This window comes from Anastrepha ludens, chromosome 5 (assembly GCF_028408465.1).
Source record: "Anastrepha ludens isolate Willacy chromosome 5, idAnaLude1.1, whole genome shotgun sequence".
Taxonomy (NCBI): domain Eukaryota; kingdom Metazoa; phylum Arthropoda; class Insecta; order Diptera; family Tephritidae; genus Anastrepha; species Anastrepha ludens.
In genome coordinates, this window is record NC_071501.1 from 104,682,472 (window position 1) to 104,699,948 (window position 17,477).

A 17,477-nucleotide genomic window follows, 5' to 3' on the forward strand; every position below is an offset into this window, starting at 1 on the left:
ATTCAGCAAATCACACCACAACTGGTTATGGTTATCCTTATCCTTATCAATTATTGGTGCCACAGCTATAAACAGCTGATATTTACATATACCATCACATTTGTGCAGCTCGAAGTGCAGAAACTAAAGAAAAGTTAACAGCAAGTATACCACGATGCAACACAACTCAACACCATGCAACTGGTTATGGTCACGGCGAAAAACCAAAATTCAATTGGTCTATATCGTTGTGGTTATGACTACGGAATTGTGGCATGGCACCTCTAATCGTTTACAGTGTTGCCCATAGGTTGGTTCGATCAGCAAATTTATGGCGTTATGGTTATGGCGCCTCTACTTTGGGTTTTAATTTAGCCGCCGTAGCCGAATGCGTTGATGCGTGACTACCATTCGGAACTCGGTGTACGTAGGTTCGAATCTGCGTGAAATACAAATTTGAAGAAAAAGTTTTTTCTAATAGCGGTCGCTCCTCGGCAGGCAATGGCAAACCTCCGAGTGTGTTTCAGTCATGAAAAAGCTCCTCATAAAAAATATCTGCCGTTCAGAGTCGGCTTAAAACTGCATTTGTGGAACAACATCAAGACCAAGACGCACGCCACAAACAGGAGGAGGAGCTCGGGCAAACACCCAAAAAGGGTGTAAGTGCCAATTATATATATAACCTAATAACAACTTATATAAAGCACTTTTATACATAAGTTGTATATATTTTCATATAACGCAAAAATCTAACGATTGAAGAAACTTTGTTCTTAAGAAAAATATATCCGTTAAGAATAGAATATCGAAGAATAACAAATTACAAAAGGATTCGATGCTCCCTTTATAGTTGATTATGAATGAATTTTATTTACCTACCGCAAAATCATGACAAAAAAAGAGGTTGTCTGTAAAGTCGGTTTACTGACGATAGTTTAACGTGACAACGTCATAAGAAAATACTGATGGAATGGTTGCATTTTTCAAAAGAAAATTTTAATTTGATTTGGTTGATAGATATTTTGGATGGATATAGAGAAGAAGGTAAATGGAATCGCAATAGAATTGATCACATTACATTTACACAAACGTGAAAAAATTCGGAAACATTTATTAAATTCATGAAAGATATGTTCAATTTCGATTGTGCATCAGACGTTAATAAGTCAACAACACTAAGAGGCACCATCATCGATTTGCCTTTTTCAAGACACATTGCACTCGAAACACCCTCTTTCATTTCCTACTTTTCCTATCATCGTCCTATTCTCAACAGAGAAATGGTTCATTACCATGCACACAGGAAGAAGGCATATGCAAATACAAATATGTGAATTTATATACAAATGCGCATATACATACATATATATGCTCACTCAAGTAGGACAGAGCCAGATGTCGGACGTTGCCGAACGCGGGGGCCGATTGTGCTCTTTGTCGCTCGTTCCGCGCTCTCGCTTGTAGTTCAAGCAAGGTAACGCCACATGAGCAAGATAACGCCGCATGAGCAAGGTAACGCCTCATTTTTTGGTGCGTGCAGCCGGCTACATCGAATTATAAGACGTAATCACGTCAAAATATTTTTTGCATGCTGCAATATAAACACAACATCAAAGAAAGCATTTAAAGTTCCTATTTTGCCCGTATGCTGAAACTTATCTATGGCTGAAATTCGCCTTGGTTTGCGCTGTCCGTTGTGGAGTAAGAGTCACATATATAAATTATGAAGACTGCAAAGAGAGGACGGCACTCTCTCATATATGATACAAGCAATGCTTTTGTGTGTGCGCATGTGTATGAATTCACGACAGCAAGAGAAGTGCTTTTATCAGTTCTTTTAAATGAGTGAGTATTAGATGTCCATGAGTGTGTCTATCAGATTTTAAAAGTCCTGTAAATCGTTTTCTAAAAAAACACCTATCCACTTTTTTAGGCATCAACAATGTGGCCGTTGAAAAATATTTATGGTATGCTGAATATTTCACAATTTCATGTCCGTCTGTCCTGTACAAAAATGTAGCCAAAAATGACACTTCAAATTGTGTAATTAAGTATAGAAGTATATATAATGTTCCTCGTACAGTAATCTTTATTATACTTTAATTGCAATTACATATATTTTAAAAAGTATAATTTCCTACATTTTCCTTATCTGTTTTTTTGCTAAGTTCCGGGTGTTTCTTTCGCCACATTTTGTTCTCGTCGGCGCATTTTGTGGTTATGGCAGCACGTACTTCCTTTGCAGACACTCCACTCCTAGTTGTGACCGCAAATATAATATCGTCTACAATTAGGGGATCTAGCGCTTCTTTAAGTGGTTTGTCTTTAAAAGCGGGCGATCTCCTTCCGGTCAATGAGTGCGTAGCTAATGTTTCACGATCAAAACAGATCACTAATAGTTTTCGAGTTGCCACTGAAGCATTAGTAAAATCAATTGATTCGTAATATTTTTGTGGTACGAGAGTTTTGTTAGGACCAATCGATACGTAAGCCACTTTGTCATTTGTGTTATTGGCATCTATTTGCAATGGTTGGAGTGGGCACTGTGACACTTCTTGGGATAGTCCAGGTCTTATCCATCTGCATCTACGCTTACTACTTTGAGGAGTGGGCCGTTTTGTAGCGACTGCCCTTTTTGAATGTGGTTGAACTCTTACGTGCTCCTGTGAACCATTTTGCTCTGTATCACTCTCATATTCCATAACATTTGCTTTCCGTTTCTGTTCGTCCGGAAAATATATCGCCATGTCTCCGGCAGCTACGGAGCAAAGCAAGTCTAGATTATTTCCCTGAAAAGCCTCTCCTATTTCTGGATGTCCGTCGTTTGTACAATTTGCATGGCGCGGTGTTTCCTCTTCGGCACGAATTGTTGCAATAGTATTACGAACTTCCTCTTCAGACACTCCACTCCTAGTTGCGACCGTAAATATAATATCCTTTAGAATATTTTCATCTCGCACTTTCTCATGTGGTTGTTTTTTTAAAGCTCGCGATTTCTTTCGGGCCATTGAGTTTGTTTGATTATTGATGATTGTTTCAGAATTTATAATGCGCGGTTCTGTCACTTCTGCGATGTTTTCGCCCATATTCGAGTTTGCTGGAACAGTATGGTATTTTTGAGGTGATGCCTGTATATCTCCATGCACTTTTTGTGCCATATACTGAACGTGCGTATTATTGGGCTCCAGGTGTTGTTCCGGTTGTCCTTGCAGGTCGCTATGCAGGCAAGTGACCTCTTCGCGTTGCTGAGTATTTTTTGGACTTAGCACATGATATGACTGCATTTGAGGTGGCGTGTCTTGTTGGTGGAAGTTATCCTCCTGCTGGGAATGACGCTGTTGTGGGAAATAATGTTGCTGCTTACTACGCCTATCCTTATTCTTCAATTTCAGTATCACTTTTGTTTGGTCGTTTAGTTGTTTTTCAAGCTCAGCAACTTTTTGCTCACATTCTTTGTAGCTAAAAATCATTTCACTCAGTTCTTTATTAAGGTAAATATTATTTTGCTTAAGCTCAGCATTATTTTGTTTAAGCTCAGCATAATTTTGTTTACTTTCTTTGTTTATAATACTCATTTCATGCAGTTTTTTAACAAGGAAAAAATTATTTTGCTCAAGCTCAGCATAATTTTGTTTACTTTCTTTGTTGATTATAATCATTTCACTCAGTTTTTTATTAAGGTAAAAATTATATTGCTTAAGTCCAGTAATTTTTTGCTTATTTTCTTTGTCGCTAATATTCATTTCATTTACTTTTTCAGAAAGGTAAAAATTATCTTGTTCAAGCTTAGCACATTTTTGCTCAATGACATTCTGCGTACAAGCCATAAACACCTCTTTGTTTTGCTCATTTTTACATGATGAAGTGGGCTAAAATAGGAAATAGAAGAGATAAGTTCTCAGTTAATATTGATACAAATTGAGTGTTTCATTTAAATTTTTATATAATTGTATAATTTTAAAAAATCACTTGGTCATCTATAGCCATACCATTTACAAATAGCTTTACCCTTTATTAATCGCTTTAATTTTGATCACAAGTAAAACACATTGAAAGGCATTGCTTTTCTTAAAGCGAACCCATTTACAAAAGCAAAGTTTCTTCTCTTAACTTACCAATTGTTTATTATCCATATTTCGCCAAACATTACTTGAGATAATATTAATAAAATTTTACAAATAGTACTTCGAGCTGCTTCTACTGGTTCGTCCTGATAGATCTTTCTGACAATAATAGTCCTTGCTCAGACGGTTAGTTGGTATTTATAAGAATGTCTCTCGTACTCTGAAATACGGGAAGGTAAGAGTTAATTCTAATGCAGTGCGACCTCCTCTCTTTGCGACCTCATATACACACATACGTACACACATAAGTGTACAGATGAAACCAAACTCTCACAACAACAATACACATCAAATACAATGCTAGAAATACCTAGCCAAGTGATAACACACATACAGTGCACTCGCGATAACTCGAACTAATTAAAACAGGCGCTGTTCGATTTATCGAATTGGTTCGACTTATCAATTGAGTGTGCTATGTTAAAAAAACAGTCATCGATATCGATTTTTCGATCGATTGTTGAAAATGGAAGCCAGTAGAAAATTTCTGTAGTATAGTTTCGTTATACGAATTACATTTTGGTCCATTGGCTGGATCAATGGTGTCACATTCGGCGGCATAAACATAGTTAAAATTAAACCATCCTCGGACTTTAATTCGATTTCGTTGGGATGTGATGGGGCATTATCAATTAGAAGAAGAGCCTTCTCAGGTAGTCCCCCATCTTTCAAATATTTTCTTACCTAAATATTAAAGTCATTTAACTTGGTTAAAAAAATTGCTTTAATGAATCTGGATTTTACCTGCGGCACGAACGAATTATGAAACCAGTCTTTGAAAATCGCCGAAGTCATCCAGGCTGATTTGGAATTTTTGTACTCCACCGGACAGTTAAAATTTTTGAAAACACGAGGATTTCTTGCTTTGTCAATAACGAGAAGTTTAAGCTTATGGTTGCCGGTAGCGTTAGTGCAAGCCATAAATTGCCTTATCTTTCTTTTTTATAAGACTTATGGTGGACTTGGCTACCCCATATTCCTTCGCTAGAGAAGTAACACTACGTCCACGTTTAATTTTGTTAAGGACTTCAGCCCTCTCTTTTAATGTTAAACACTTCAACCTTTTACAATCCATTACTCACGTGCACTGATACACTACAAATGACAAATTTAAAGCAATTTGGTCAATGCAAGATGTTGTTCCCAGAAAACTAACGGGATATTAACGCCGAAATATTCATATGGACAATACACTAGTATACATATAATTTATATACATATACTATTACATATGTATCTATGTACAAAATGTACATGTTTGAAAAGAATGTGTGTACAAATAAATTTGTTTTTTTGTTCGAGTTATAGCGCTTTCTTATTGTTCGAGTTACAAAGAAGTCAATAGGGGAAAAAATGTGTTCGAGTTAGCACGTCGTTCGACTTAGCGGCTATTCGAGTTACCGCGAGTGCACTGTATTTATGTATATAAGCCAACGTTCCTGTTCCACTTGGAATGAGGTGGGCAAAATTGACTTTGAGAGTGTGTTGGTGAGCACAATTTAAAAAGACCAACAATGAAAAATTAATACTATTGCTCTCCACTATAATATTCACTTACGGACAAAATTATTCACACAAAAACTAATTTTTCATTCGATAAGCTGTATCTTGAGAAAAAAATGTTGTCCTAGGAAAAATGCACAAATTTATTGTTTATTTAAAACTAACATAAACTTAACAAAACTTTACTCCATGAGTGAAAAATTAACGAAAATTAATAACGCGAAAGCAATACTTGGAATGACAAAAAATTTGAGTTTCGAATGATCATATTCATAACGGGACTTAGTGCAAAGCATAGGTCGCTTTTTTCGAAAAAGGAAATGAGTTAAAATTTAAAATTCATACTTTGTGTGAATAATTTTTTCCCTTGGAAGCATAAGGAATCGTATGATTTTCGTCGTCTGCAGCCTACTTAACGAGAAAAACTTACTCGTATTGGGGCTCTTCTTTTCGCCAAAACTTAGCAAGTGGCGAACAGATGAAGCAAATGGTACAAATGAACATACATATGTCGGCAAAGCGGGAAAAGGACTGCCTTAAATGACATGTGCGGGTAAGGCGGCTCAATTTTACTTTAATATTTCTTTATTACTAAACTCTCTATTGATATTCTTGTTTTTTACTATGTCTTTTAAATCAGGTTGAATAAAGCACTGAAAATTGCTGGAAGGCTTGGTATGGAGTTCTAGTTTAAACATTTTTACAGTAGGAATTATTAGCTTCCACTTCAGGACAACTTTCACCTTGCGCTCTCAATTTCCCCTACATTGTAAATCCTTTGCAAATGCTAACGCCAAAACCTAATTGTTGTCATAATTTTCAATAATAATCAGGTAATCTTTCCATGAATTTCAAAACAAAAAAAGGACGAAGCGCGAAAGTTTGTTCGAGCATTGTAATGCAATTCATGGTAACATTTACTCAGATCAGATAAAGAAATTCACGATGAGGTCACTCTCAAGGACAATAGAATACCCCATAAGCTAACGCCAAACCCCAATTTTTGTCTTCATTTTCAATAATAAGCAGGTAACATTTTCATGAATTTCAATATAAAAAAAGGACGAAGGCCGAAAATCTGTTCTTCAATTGTATTACAATTTATGGGAATATTTGCTCAGATAGAAATCGTGAATATTTGCTTACAAGGAAATTTACGATGAGACCCAATAGGTGCAGTCTCAATGACAATAGAATACCCCATAAGCTAACGTCAAAACCTAATTGTTGTCATAATTTTCAATAATAATCAGGTAATCTTTCCATGAATTTCAAAACAAAAAAAGGACGAAGCGCGAAAGTTTGTTCGAGCATTGTAATGCAATTTATGCTAACATTTACTCAGATCAGATAAAGAAATTCACGATGAGGTCACTCTCAAGGACAATAGAATACCCCATAAGCTAACGCCAAACCCTAATTTTTGTCTTCATTTTCAATAATAAGCAGGTAACATTTTCATGAATTTCAATATAAAAAAAGGACGAAGGCCGAAAATCTGTTCTTCAATTGTATTACAATTTATGGGAATATTTGCTCAGATAGAAATCGTGAATATTTGCTTACAAGGAAATTTACGATGAGACCCCATAGGTGCAGTCTCAATGACAATAGAATACCCCATAAGCTAACGTCAAAACCTAATTGTTGTCATAATTTTCAATAATAATCAGGTAATCTTTCCATGAATTTCAAAACAAAAAAAGGACGAAGCGCGAAAGTTTGTTCGAGCATTGTAATGCAATTTATGCTAACATTTACTCAGATCAGATAAAGAAATTCACGATGAGGTCACTCTCAAGGACAATAGAATACCCCATAAGCTAACGCCAAACCCTAATTTTTGTCTTCATTTTCAATAATAAGCAGGTAACATTTTCATGAATTTCAATATAAAAAAAGGACGAAGGCCGAAAATCTGTTCTTCAATTGTATTACAATTTATGGGAATATTTGCTCAGATAGAAATCGTGAATATTTGCTTACAAGGAAATTTACGATGAGACCCAATAGGTGCAGTCTCAATGACAATAGAATACCCCATAAGCTAACGTCAAAACCTAATTGTTGTCATAATTTTCAATAATAATCAGGTAATCTTTCCATGAATTTCAAAACAAAAAAAGGACGAAGCGCGAAAGTTTGTTCGAGCATTGTAATGCAATTTATGCTAACATTTACTCAGATCAGATAAAGAAATTCACGATGAGGTCACTCTCAAGGACAATAGAATACCCCATAAGCTAACGCCAAACCCCAATTTTTGTCTTCATTTTCAATAATAAGCAGGTAACATTTTCATGAATTTCAATATAAAAAAAGGACGAAGGCCGAAAATCTGTTCTTCAATTGTATTACAATTTATGGGAATATTTGCTCAGATAGAAATCGTGAATATTTGCTTACAAGGAAATTTACGATGAGACCCAATAGGTGCAGTCTCAATGACAATAGAAAACTCCATAAGCTAACGTCAAAACCTAATTGTTGTCATAATTTTCAATAATAATCAGGTAATCTTTCCATGAATTTCAAAACAAAAAAAGGACGAAGCGCGAAAGTTTGTTCGAGCATTGTAATGCAATTTATGCTAACATTTACTCAGATCAGATAAAGAAATTCACGATGAGGTCACTCTCAAGGACAATAGAATACCCCATAAGCTAACGCCAAACCCTAATTTTTGTCTTCATTTTCAATAATAAGCAGGTAACATTTTCATGAATTTCAATATAAAAAAGGACGAAGGCATCACAAAAAATTATAAAGCCAATAAAGATGCAGAAATAATCGGAAAAGAGTTTCAATTAAATGAAATATCATTGGAAAGTCTTATGAACGAAACGCAAAACATATTTATTAAAAATTGGTTTGCTTCGAATTAATGGCCACCAATACAAATTTTATAACGCGGCTTACAAAATACATACATATAAAGAAATAAAATGCGATAAATGAAATAACACGCAAGAAAAATATGAAACTTTAAGTACTAACTACAATATGTACGCGTAATGCAGTTTATAAAATGAAATAAAAATAAATTTAAACATTTTAAGGAAATTTAAACTTAAGTTATAGCTTTTGAATGATCAATGGAAGATTGCACTTGCTACGTGAAAATAATTTTAAAGGAACCAAATATTTGCAATAAAGTTTTTGAAATAACTTATGATAATGGATTGCAATCTTACTTATTCGCCGAATTGATGAGTGGTTTTCTTCCTGATGAGTGGTTTCCTTCGAGCCATTCGCAAGCCATACCCGGCACGTTTCAAAGCCCTGCGAACTGTTTTCGGACGGATTTCTTTATTAATCCCTTCAAGTACTTCTGCTACCACTTGCGTTGATGTAATTTTTGATTCATTTTATTTTTCTTATTAGATGGCGTTCATCACTGAGGGTCAATTTGCGAGGTCTTCCCGTATGATCTCGGCTCTTAAGATTTGTTTCCTCTTTGAAGCGTTTTGTTATGTTATAAATAGTAAAACAACTGCGATTCGCCGTTTGCCCTCATTATGCATATGCGAAATTATTCTTCTTTCAGCTACAGTAGTGTCGGTTTGTTTCCGACCCAAGATGTATTAATAACGCGAACGCAATCTCCAAACCATAACGTCGCCACCATTTATATGGTCTACTTAGATGGTCTCGCGCAAACTGCAATCTCTTACTTCTATTCTTTGCACTATTCTGCCATTTAAGTTTCTGCCAGTTTCTGGATGGCAAGTCTTACGTAAATCCTTTTCGGCCATTTCAGTTAACTTTGGAGCGCTTGTTGCTGGATTTTTCTTCATATGCCGTACGCACCACTGCCACTCTTTCGCTGTGAAAGTTTTATTTGGCACTGTCGCGCCTTATTTACAACACGATTTTCATGCATAAAGCGATAAATAATGCACAATTTCAGCTATTTTACGACACCACTTCCTTTTTCGAAATGCTCCAAAACTAAGTCACGCTTTTCTGTCGAAGTACGCGGACCCATGGTTACATAAAATTTAATATTGCTTTATGTCAAACTCATTCTGTAAGTGCAAATTCTCGCATACCAAAGATACGATTTCGGATGGTGAAAATGCGCCGGGAATAGCAGTTCTTTTAACTGCATCATTGAAGCTGCGGCGCGAGTTTTCTGTATGTTTTTCTTTTTTATATTACAATGAAATGAGTGAACACGTTTTTGTATTTTATGTTGGGAAATGAAATAAAATAAAATATAAAAAAATCGTATCTGTATCAAATAAGGTGGGACTGGCTGTATGTACATGCAGATATGCAACAGCAATAATATTAAGATTCTCCCAAATCCGCAAGAAATTCGTTTTTTCGTCAACAAATTTGTTGCATGTAATTCTCTGATACAAATTTTTAGGTTTTTACTATGAATTGTTACATTATTATTTGGTATTTGAATTGTTATATTAAAGACGAAATATTTGTATGTATTAAAGCTTTGAAATAAAAGGTGATTTGGTCCCTGTTGTTATGAACACTACTGTGTGTGAATACAACTCACAGAAGCTTCAACGATTTCATCAATATTAAATATTTGGTACTTTGGGCTACATCCGAAGGCTGAATGTATGTACAGTAACATCCAAATAAGTCGCACTCCTCTTTCAGAGTAATTTTCTAACTTTGGGGCAATATACTCATATGTATGTACATATGTTTTTGTGCACTTTTTATTAATTGAGAGCTTTCGTAAATGGATGTACGAGTACTGTAGAGCATTTAGAAGGCATGTTTACATACATACATATATGAATGCATCATATCACAGTTCACCAAATGCTCAATCTGCACGGATATGGAAAAATATGTCGATCACGTCTTGTTCCAATGCCCACGCTATACTCCCGAAACCCTCAAAATTTTAAGCGGAGAAAATATTGTGGATTTTATGCGGAAATTATTGACTATTTTCGAATGGACAACATTTCGGCATCTTCCCAATTAAAGGGTGATATATCCATAACAGGTAAAAATCCCACACAACTTAGGGCACCCGATTTCAATACTCTAGATAAGCCCGAATGAGAGCTGTGGTGATAGCCACGGTATACAGTAAGATTAATATTGTTGAGAATTCGTTACGTTTTTATTCAAATAAAATCTCTCACAATAATTGCTCTAAGTTCGATAACTGGATTACTAAACCAGAGTCTTAAACATTGTTTACTCGCTTACGCGTTTAACTTACGACTGAATACCCTAAGCATTTCTAGCATTTTATTTGTTGTGACGGTCGATGGTTTTACTGTAAATTTATGTACATTTATATATATATGTACATATATGAAACGCGAAACGAAAAGGCAGAACTGTATTAGAATTAATTTTTAGCTACTGTTATTTCAGAGTACGATAAATATTCTTAAAAATATTAACTAACAGTTCAACAAGACGAACGAGTGAAAGCAGCTCGCAATACTTTTTATAGACTTTTATCAAATTATTTTATCTCAAATCATGGATAATAAACAATTGGTAAGTTTACAGAAGAAAATAGGCTCGCTTTAGTAAAGGCAGTGCCTTTCAGTGTGCCTTACTTGTGATCAAAATTAAGAAAAGCGTGATTAATATAGGGTAAAGCTATTTGTAAAGGGTATGGCTACAGATGACCAAGTGATTTATAAAAAATTATACAATTATATAAAAATTTAAATGCAATATTCATTTTGTATCAATATTAACTCAGACCTTATCTCTTCTATTTCCTATTTTAGCCCACTTCATCAGACAATCGTCATTCCCAGCAGCAACTGGCCGTAAATGCCGCAGAAGCGACAAAACCGCGCAATCTAAATTGCACAACAACCATGAACAATCAACCATCAGCTCCACACGCAACAACTGAAGAGGAATCGCCGCCTTTTGAGGAAGAACCACATGAGAAAGTGCTGGATGAAGATATTATAAACGATATTATATTTGCGGTCACAACCAGGAGTGGAGTGTCTGAAGAGGAAGTTCGTAATACTATCGCCGCAGTTTGCGCCGAACAGAGAAAATTGTGGGAAGAAGAAAATAAGGGAAATAAGGACTAGAAGATAGTGAAATGGGTACCAAAAACGAAAAAAAACTATCAAAAGTTAAAATTATATATTTTAAAATACAAGTAACTGCAATTAAAGTATAATAAAAATTAATGTACGAGGAACATTATTTATATTTCTTCTACTTAATTATATAATTTGAAGTACCATTTTTGGCTACATTTTGGTACAAGAAAGACGGACATGAAATTGTGAAATTTTCAGCATAAATATCTTTCAACGGCCACAGTGTTGGTGCAAAAAAACAAAAAAAAGAATGGATAGGTGTTTTTAGAAAATGAGATACAGGACTATTGAAATCTGGTAGACACACTCATGGACATCTAACATACACTCATTTAACTCATTCGAGGCAGCACATATTTTTGTCGATCATCCCCAGAAGTTAACACGACACACGCCACAAATAGGAGGAGGAGTTCGGCCACACACCTAAAAGGGGTGTAAGCGCCAATTAATTATATGTTGCACATATATACCCAGAATCCAAAATTTGTTTTTGCTTTATATTGGCCATTTGTGAAAAAAAAACGTATTTGCAATAGTTCTTTGTAAGAGGTAGAGTCTATGAATATTTTTGTGACGAGGGAAGGATTGGATTCATTTTACAGAAAAAAAAAACGATCGCGCTGGTAGAGCGGCAGCAGAGTTTCGTTTGGAGTTGTGGGAGGGAAAGCTGCCGACATGATAGTAGAAATGGTAACAATAACGGAGTTTTACGGATTTCCTCCAACTGTTTATTACTAGCAGCCATTTGCGTAATTAAATTAGTTATTCCTTCTCCTTCTAAATCAGCTGTCGTTAATAATAGTTAGACAAACCAAAAACACTGAAATATTCCACCAAAGCAATTCCTATGTAGAAAAACCTTTCACAACAGTATTGACAGCTGATTGTCAATTTTGCAGATAATCTGCCATATGTGAACGAGTAGATTAAATTTGTGGTTTTATTGCTAATTGCTGCATATGTGAACGTACTTTAAGAAAGCAATAAGGCAGAGAATGCATTGGGTTAAGAAGTGGACTAAAAATACAATGGTGTAGAATGGATTCTTCCTAAATGTTTGCCCCTCGTCTATTAAGATTAGCTTGCCTTTTATCTATTAAAAATTGGTCCAGAAAAAACTGACAGCTTTTGCTGAATGCGCTCAAAAGACATTATTCGCATTTGGCACCGCTAGAATCAATTCATTATAATGATGAGCTCTCGGCGTATACTACAGGGTGACCGACGGGAATCTCACGTTTTTGGGATGGCTAGTACTCTGCCGGTGAGAGGAGTAGGGAGGCGAATTACAAGCCAGTAATCTCGCCATTCGATGCCGTTTCAGTAGCTATGGAGCGGTGGACGGTTGAACATTGCATGTTTCCGTATTACGCATTTGTGCAGAATGGCGGGTCTGTTATTACCGTGCAGCGACTTTTTCGCGTGCGTTTCAATCGTGGGCGTCGTGGAACCGTTCCAAGCCGCAACACGATTCTCAGTTGGGTTCATAATCTACGAACAACAGGATCTATTATGAAAAAGAAGCCACCAGGTCCGACTAAGACAGCAAGAACACCAGACAACATCGAGCGTGTGAGAGCCGCGCTGACTCGTAGCCCTGGGCGCTCTGCACGTAAACACGCGCGTGGGGGTATCTCAAATCACGTGTATACTCTCACAGAGCCCTCACATTGGCAGAACTGAAAGAGGCAATCAGGAAAGAAGTGGCTACAATTGATGTTGAACTGATGACTCGTGTGATGGTCAATTTTTGGAGAAGGCTGGAAAACTGCATTCAGGAGGATGGGCACCACTTACCCGACGTAATTTTTCACAAATAATATTAATCTTCAAATGGCATGTCATGACAAAGAATTTTGTGTATTAAAATAAAATATTTCATTTAAAATAACTGTGTACTGTTCATTTCAAAAACGTCAGATTCCCATCGGTCACCCTGTATAAGCTTATTTTTAGAGCTAGAGGTGGCTTACTAAAGCTTAACGCTCAACTTGTACTGTTTGCATTAAATGTCGTTGAAGATACGTTCCATTTTATCGGTGTGTGTCCTATTTCTTCAAATAATCGAATGAGAAAGTTTTGGATCTACCGCAGGTGTTGAATATCTTAAGAGAGAGTTCGCTTAGTTTTAAATTTGAAGTGCTTTGCAGACATACAGCATCAAATGCTAAATGCCTATGATTTTATTTATCCTACTCTATTTTTCATATGAATTTCCAATATTGTTAATTATATTAAAAGTATCGAATAAAAAAATATAGTAATACTACTACTATTAAAAGGTTTAGCTATTGGGATAGATTTGAAAGTTGAATGCAGTTTAAAAGAAATGGCAGCAAGACCCTCATGAACCAAACTATTACCATTTTTCAGATTAGCGATTGCGAGTTTGATATCCTCCACCGTGTCGCCGTAAAACTCTCAAGGATTTCCAATGACAACAGTTCAATTGTATGGTTATTATTTGAGTCATACTTATCGTACACTTTTTGATACAAATTTGCGAATAGATTGCAAGATTCAATGGGATTGTGCGATGCAATATTTCCATAGACAAAACTAGTTGGATAACCGTTTGCTTTACGCTTGGAGTTGATTCTAAATTTATCAAATGCTACTGAAATAAAGAAATTCTTCTCTTAATCGAAGAAAGTTGAGATGGTCAATATCTAGCGTATTATGATGAAATGTTTTATTTGATATAGGAGCTATGCATTCCTTAACTCGGCAGAAATAAATACTAAATCCAAGATTTTATTTCCATTACGGACGACAGAGTTAATTTGGTTAAAGCCATGTGACAATGGCCTAATAGAAAAGCAAGTTAAGATCAGACTTTAAATTTGATGGCAATAAAACATTATTATTATTCACCCAAGTAATATTAATATACCATGATTAAAATCACCAATATAAAGTACTTCTTCGGTGTTATTTGCGCTTTAACTTACATCTATCAAATTACGCAAATATTTTTCATATATGTAGTTAACAGAGGAACTTTGTTATGAAATACACTTGGAGGTTTGCCATTGCCTGCCGAGGGGCGACCGCTATTAGAAAAAACTTGTTCTTCATCTTGGTATTGCACAGATATTCGAACCTACGTGCTCCGAATTCCGAATGGCAGTCACCAACCAACCCATCGGCTATGGCGGTCGCCAATTTCATCAAGAATAGTTAATGGTATAAGCAAATTGGTGAGATGCTTTCAGTTTCCTTCTCAAATTGCCATTGAGTATGAGGCGCCTTAAGCAGTTGTTGTACTGGCTAAACTTGACAAAACTAAGTCACGCTTTTCTGTCGAAGTACGCGGACCCATGGTTACATAAAATTTAATATTGCTTTATGTCAAACTCATTCTGTAAGTGCAAATTCTCGCATACCAAAGATACGATTTCGGATGGTGAAAATGCGCCGGGAATAGCAGTTCTTTTAACTGCATCATTGAAGCTGCGGCGCGAGTTTTCTGTATGTTTTTCTTTTTTATATTGCAATGAAATGAGTGAACACGTTTTTGTATTTTATGTTGGGAAATGAAATAAAATAAAATATAAAAAAATCGTATCTGTATCAAATAAGGTGGGACTGGCTGTATGTACATGCAGATATGCAACAGCAATAATATTAAGATTCTCCCAAATCCGCAAGAAATTCGTTTTTTCGTCAACAAATTTGTTGCATGTAATTCTCTGATACAAATTTTTAGGTTTTTACTATGAATTGTTACATTATTATTTGGTATTTGAATTGTTATATTAAAGACGAAATATTTGTATGTATTAAAGCTTTGAAATAAAAGGTGATTTGGTCCCTGTTGTTATGAACACTACTGTGTGTGAATACAACTCACAGAAGCTTCAACGATTTCATCAATATTAAATATTTGGTACTTTGGGCTACATCCGAAGGCTGAATGTATGTACAGTAACATCCAAATAAGTCGCACTCCTCTTTCAGAGTAATTTTCTAACTTTGGGGCAATATACTCATATGTATGTACATATGTTTTTGTGCACTTTTTATTAATTGAGAGCTTTCGTAAATGGATGTACGAGTACTGTAGAGCATTTAGAAGGCATGTTTACATACATACATATATGAATGCATCATATCACAGTTCACCAAATGCTCAATCTGCACGGATATGGAAAAATATGTCGATCACGTCTTGTTCCAATGCCCACGCTATACTCCCGAAACCCTCAAAATTTTAAGCGGAGAAAATATTGTGGATTTTATGCGGAAATTATTGACTATTTTCGAATGGACAACATTTCGGCATCTTCCCAATTAAAGGGTGATATATCCATAACAGGTAAAAATCCCACACAACTTAGGGCACCCGATTTCAATACTCTAGATAAGCCCGAATGAGAGCTGTGGTGATAGCCACGGTATACAGTAAGATTAATATTGTTGAGAATTCGTTACGTTTTTATTCAAATAAAATCTCTCACAATAATTGCTCTAAGTTCGATAACTGGATTACTAAACCAGAGTCTTAAACATTGTTTACTCGCTTACGCGTTTAACTTACGACTGAATACCCTAAGCATTTCTAGCATTTTATTTGTTGTGACGGTCGATGGTTTTACTGTAAATTTATGTACATTTATATATATATGTACATATATGAAACGCGAAAGGAAAAGGCAGAACTGTATTAGAATTAATTTTTAGCTACTGTTATTTCAGAGTACGATAAATATTCTTAAAAATATTAACTAACAGTTCAACAAGACGAACGAGTGAAAGCAGCTCGCAATACTTTTTATAGACTTTTATCAAATTATTTTATCTCAAATCATGGATAATAAACAATTGGTAAGTTTACAGAAGAAAATAGGCTCGCTTTAGTAAAGGCAGTGCCTTTCAGTGTGCCTTACTTGTGATCAAAATTAAGAAAAGCGTGATTAATATAGGGTAAAGCTATTTGTAAAGGGTATGGCTATAGATGACCAAGTGATTTATAAAAAATTATACAATTATATAAAAATTTAAATGCAATATTCATTTTGTATCAATATTAACTCAGACCTTATCTCTTCTATTTCCTATTTTAGCCCACTTCATCAGACAATCGTCATTCCCAGCAGCAACTGGCCGTAAATGCCGCAGAAGCGACAAAACCGCGCAATCTAAATTGCACAACAACCATGAACAATCAACCATCAGCTCCACACGCAACAACTGAAGAGGAATCGCCGCCTTTTGAGGAAGAACCACATGAGAAAGTGCTGGATGAAGATATTATAAACGATATTATATTTGCGGTCACAACCAGGAGTGGAGTGTCTGAAGAGGAAGTTCGTAATACTATCGCCGCAGTTTGCGCCGAACAGAGAAAATTGTGGGAAGAAGAAAATAAGGGAAATAAGGACTAGAAGATAGTGAAATGGGTACCAAAAACGAAAAAAAACTATCAAAAGTTAAAATTATATATTTTAAAATACAAGTAACTGCAATTAAAGTATAATAAAAATTAATGTACGAGGAACATTATTTATATTTCTTCTACTTAATTATATAATTTGAAGTACCATTTTTGGCTACATTTTGGTACAAGAAAGACGGACATGAAATTGTGAAATTTTCAGCATAAATATCTTTCAACGGCCACAGTGTTGGTGCAAAAAAACAAAAAAAAGAATGGATAGGTGTTTTTAGAAAATGAGATACAGGACTATTGAAATCTGGTAGACACACTCATGGACATCTAACATACACTCATTTAACTCATTCGAGGCAGCACATATTTTTGTCGATCATCCCCAGAAGTTAACACGACACACGCCAC

General features: G+C 35.4%; 3 protein-coding genes across 3 annotated transcripts; 2 read left to right on the forward strand and 1 right to left on the reverse strand.

Moving 5' to 3' along the window:
- Positions 1-2,043: 2,043 nt before the first annotated feature.
- On the reverse strand, positions 2,044-9,100 carry LOC128864404 (uncharacterized). The gene is made up of 3 exons (XM_054104042.1): positions 8,801-9,100; positions 4,095-4,263; positions 2,044-3,848 (listed from the first exon to the last, which is right to left on the reverse strand). The coding sequence occupies exons 2-3, from the start codon at positions 4,110-4,112 to the stop codon at positions 2,100-2,102; spliced, it is 1,767 nt and encodes a 588-aa protein (XP_053960017.1). The 5' UTR covers positions 4,113-4,263; positions 8,801-9,100; the 3' UTR covers positions 2,044-2,099.
- Positions 9,101-10,981: 1,881 nt separating this feature from the next.
- Positions 10,982-11,777, forward strand: LOC128864408 (protein insensitive-like). The gene is made up of 2 exons (XM_054104046.1): positions 10,982-11,099; positions 11,339-11,777. The coding sequence occupies exons 1-2, from the start codon at positions 11,082-11,084 to the stop codon at positions 11,657-11,659; spliced, it is 339 nt and encodes a 112-aa protein (XP_053960021.1). The 5' UTR covers positions 10,982-11,081; the 3' UTR covers positions 11,660-11,777.
- Positions 11,778-16,385: 4,608 nt separating this feature from the next.
- On the forward strand, positions 16,386-17,182 carry LOC128863251 (protein insensitive-like). Its single transcript, XM_054102331.1, has 2 exons — positions 16,386-16,504; positions 16,744-17,182. Exons 1-2 carry the CDS (start codon positions 16,487-16,489, stop codon positions 17,062-17,064), a joined length of 339 nt encoding a protein of 112 aa, XP_053958306.1. The 5' UTR covers positions 16,386-16,486; the 3' UTR covers positions 17,065-17,182.
- The last annotated feature ends 295 nt before the right edge of the window (positions 17,183-17,477 follow it).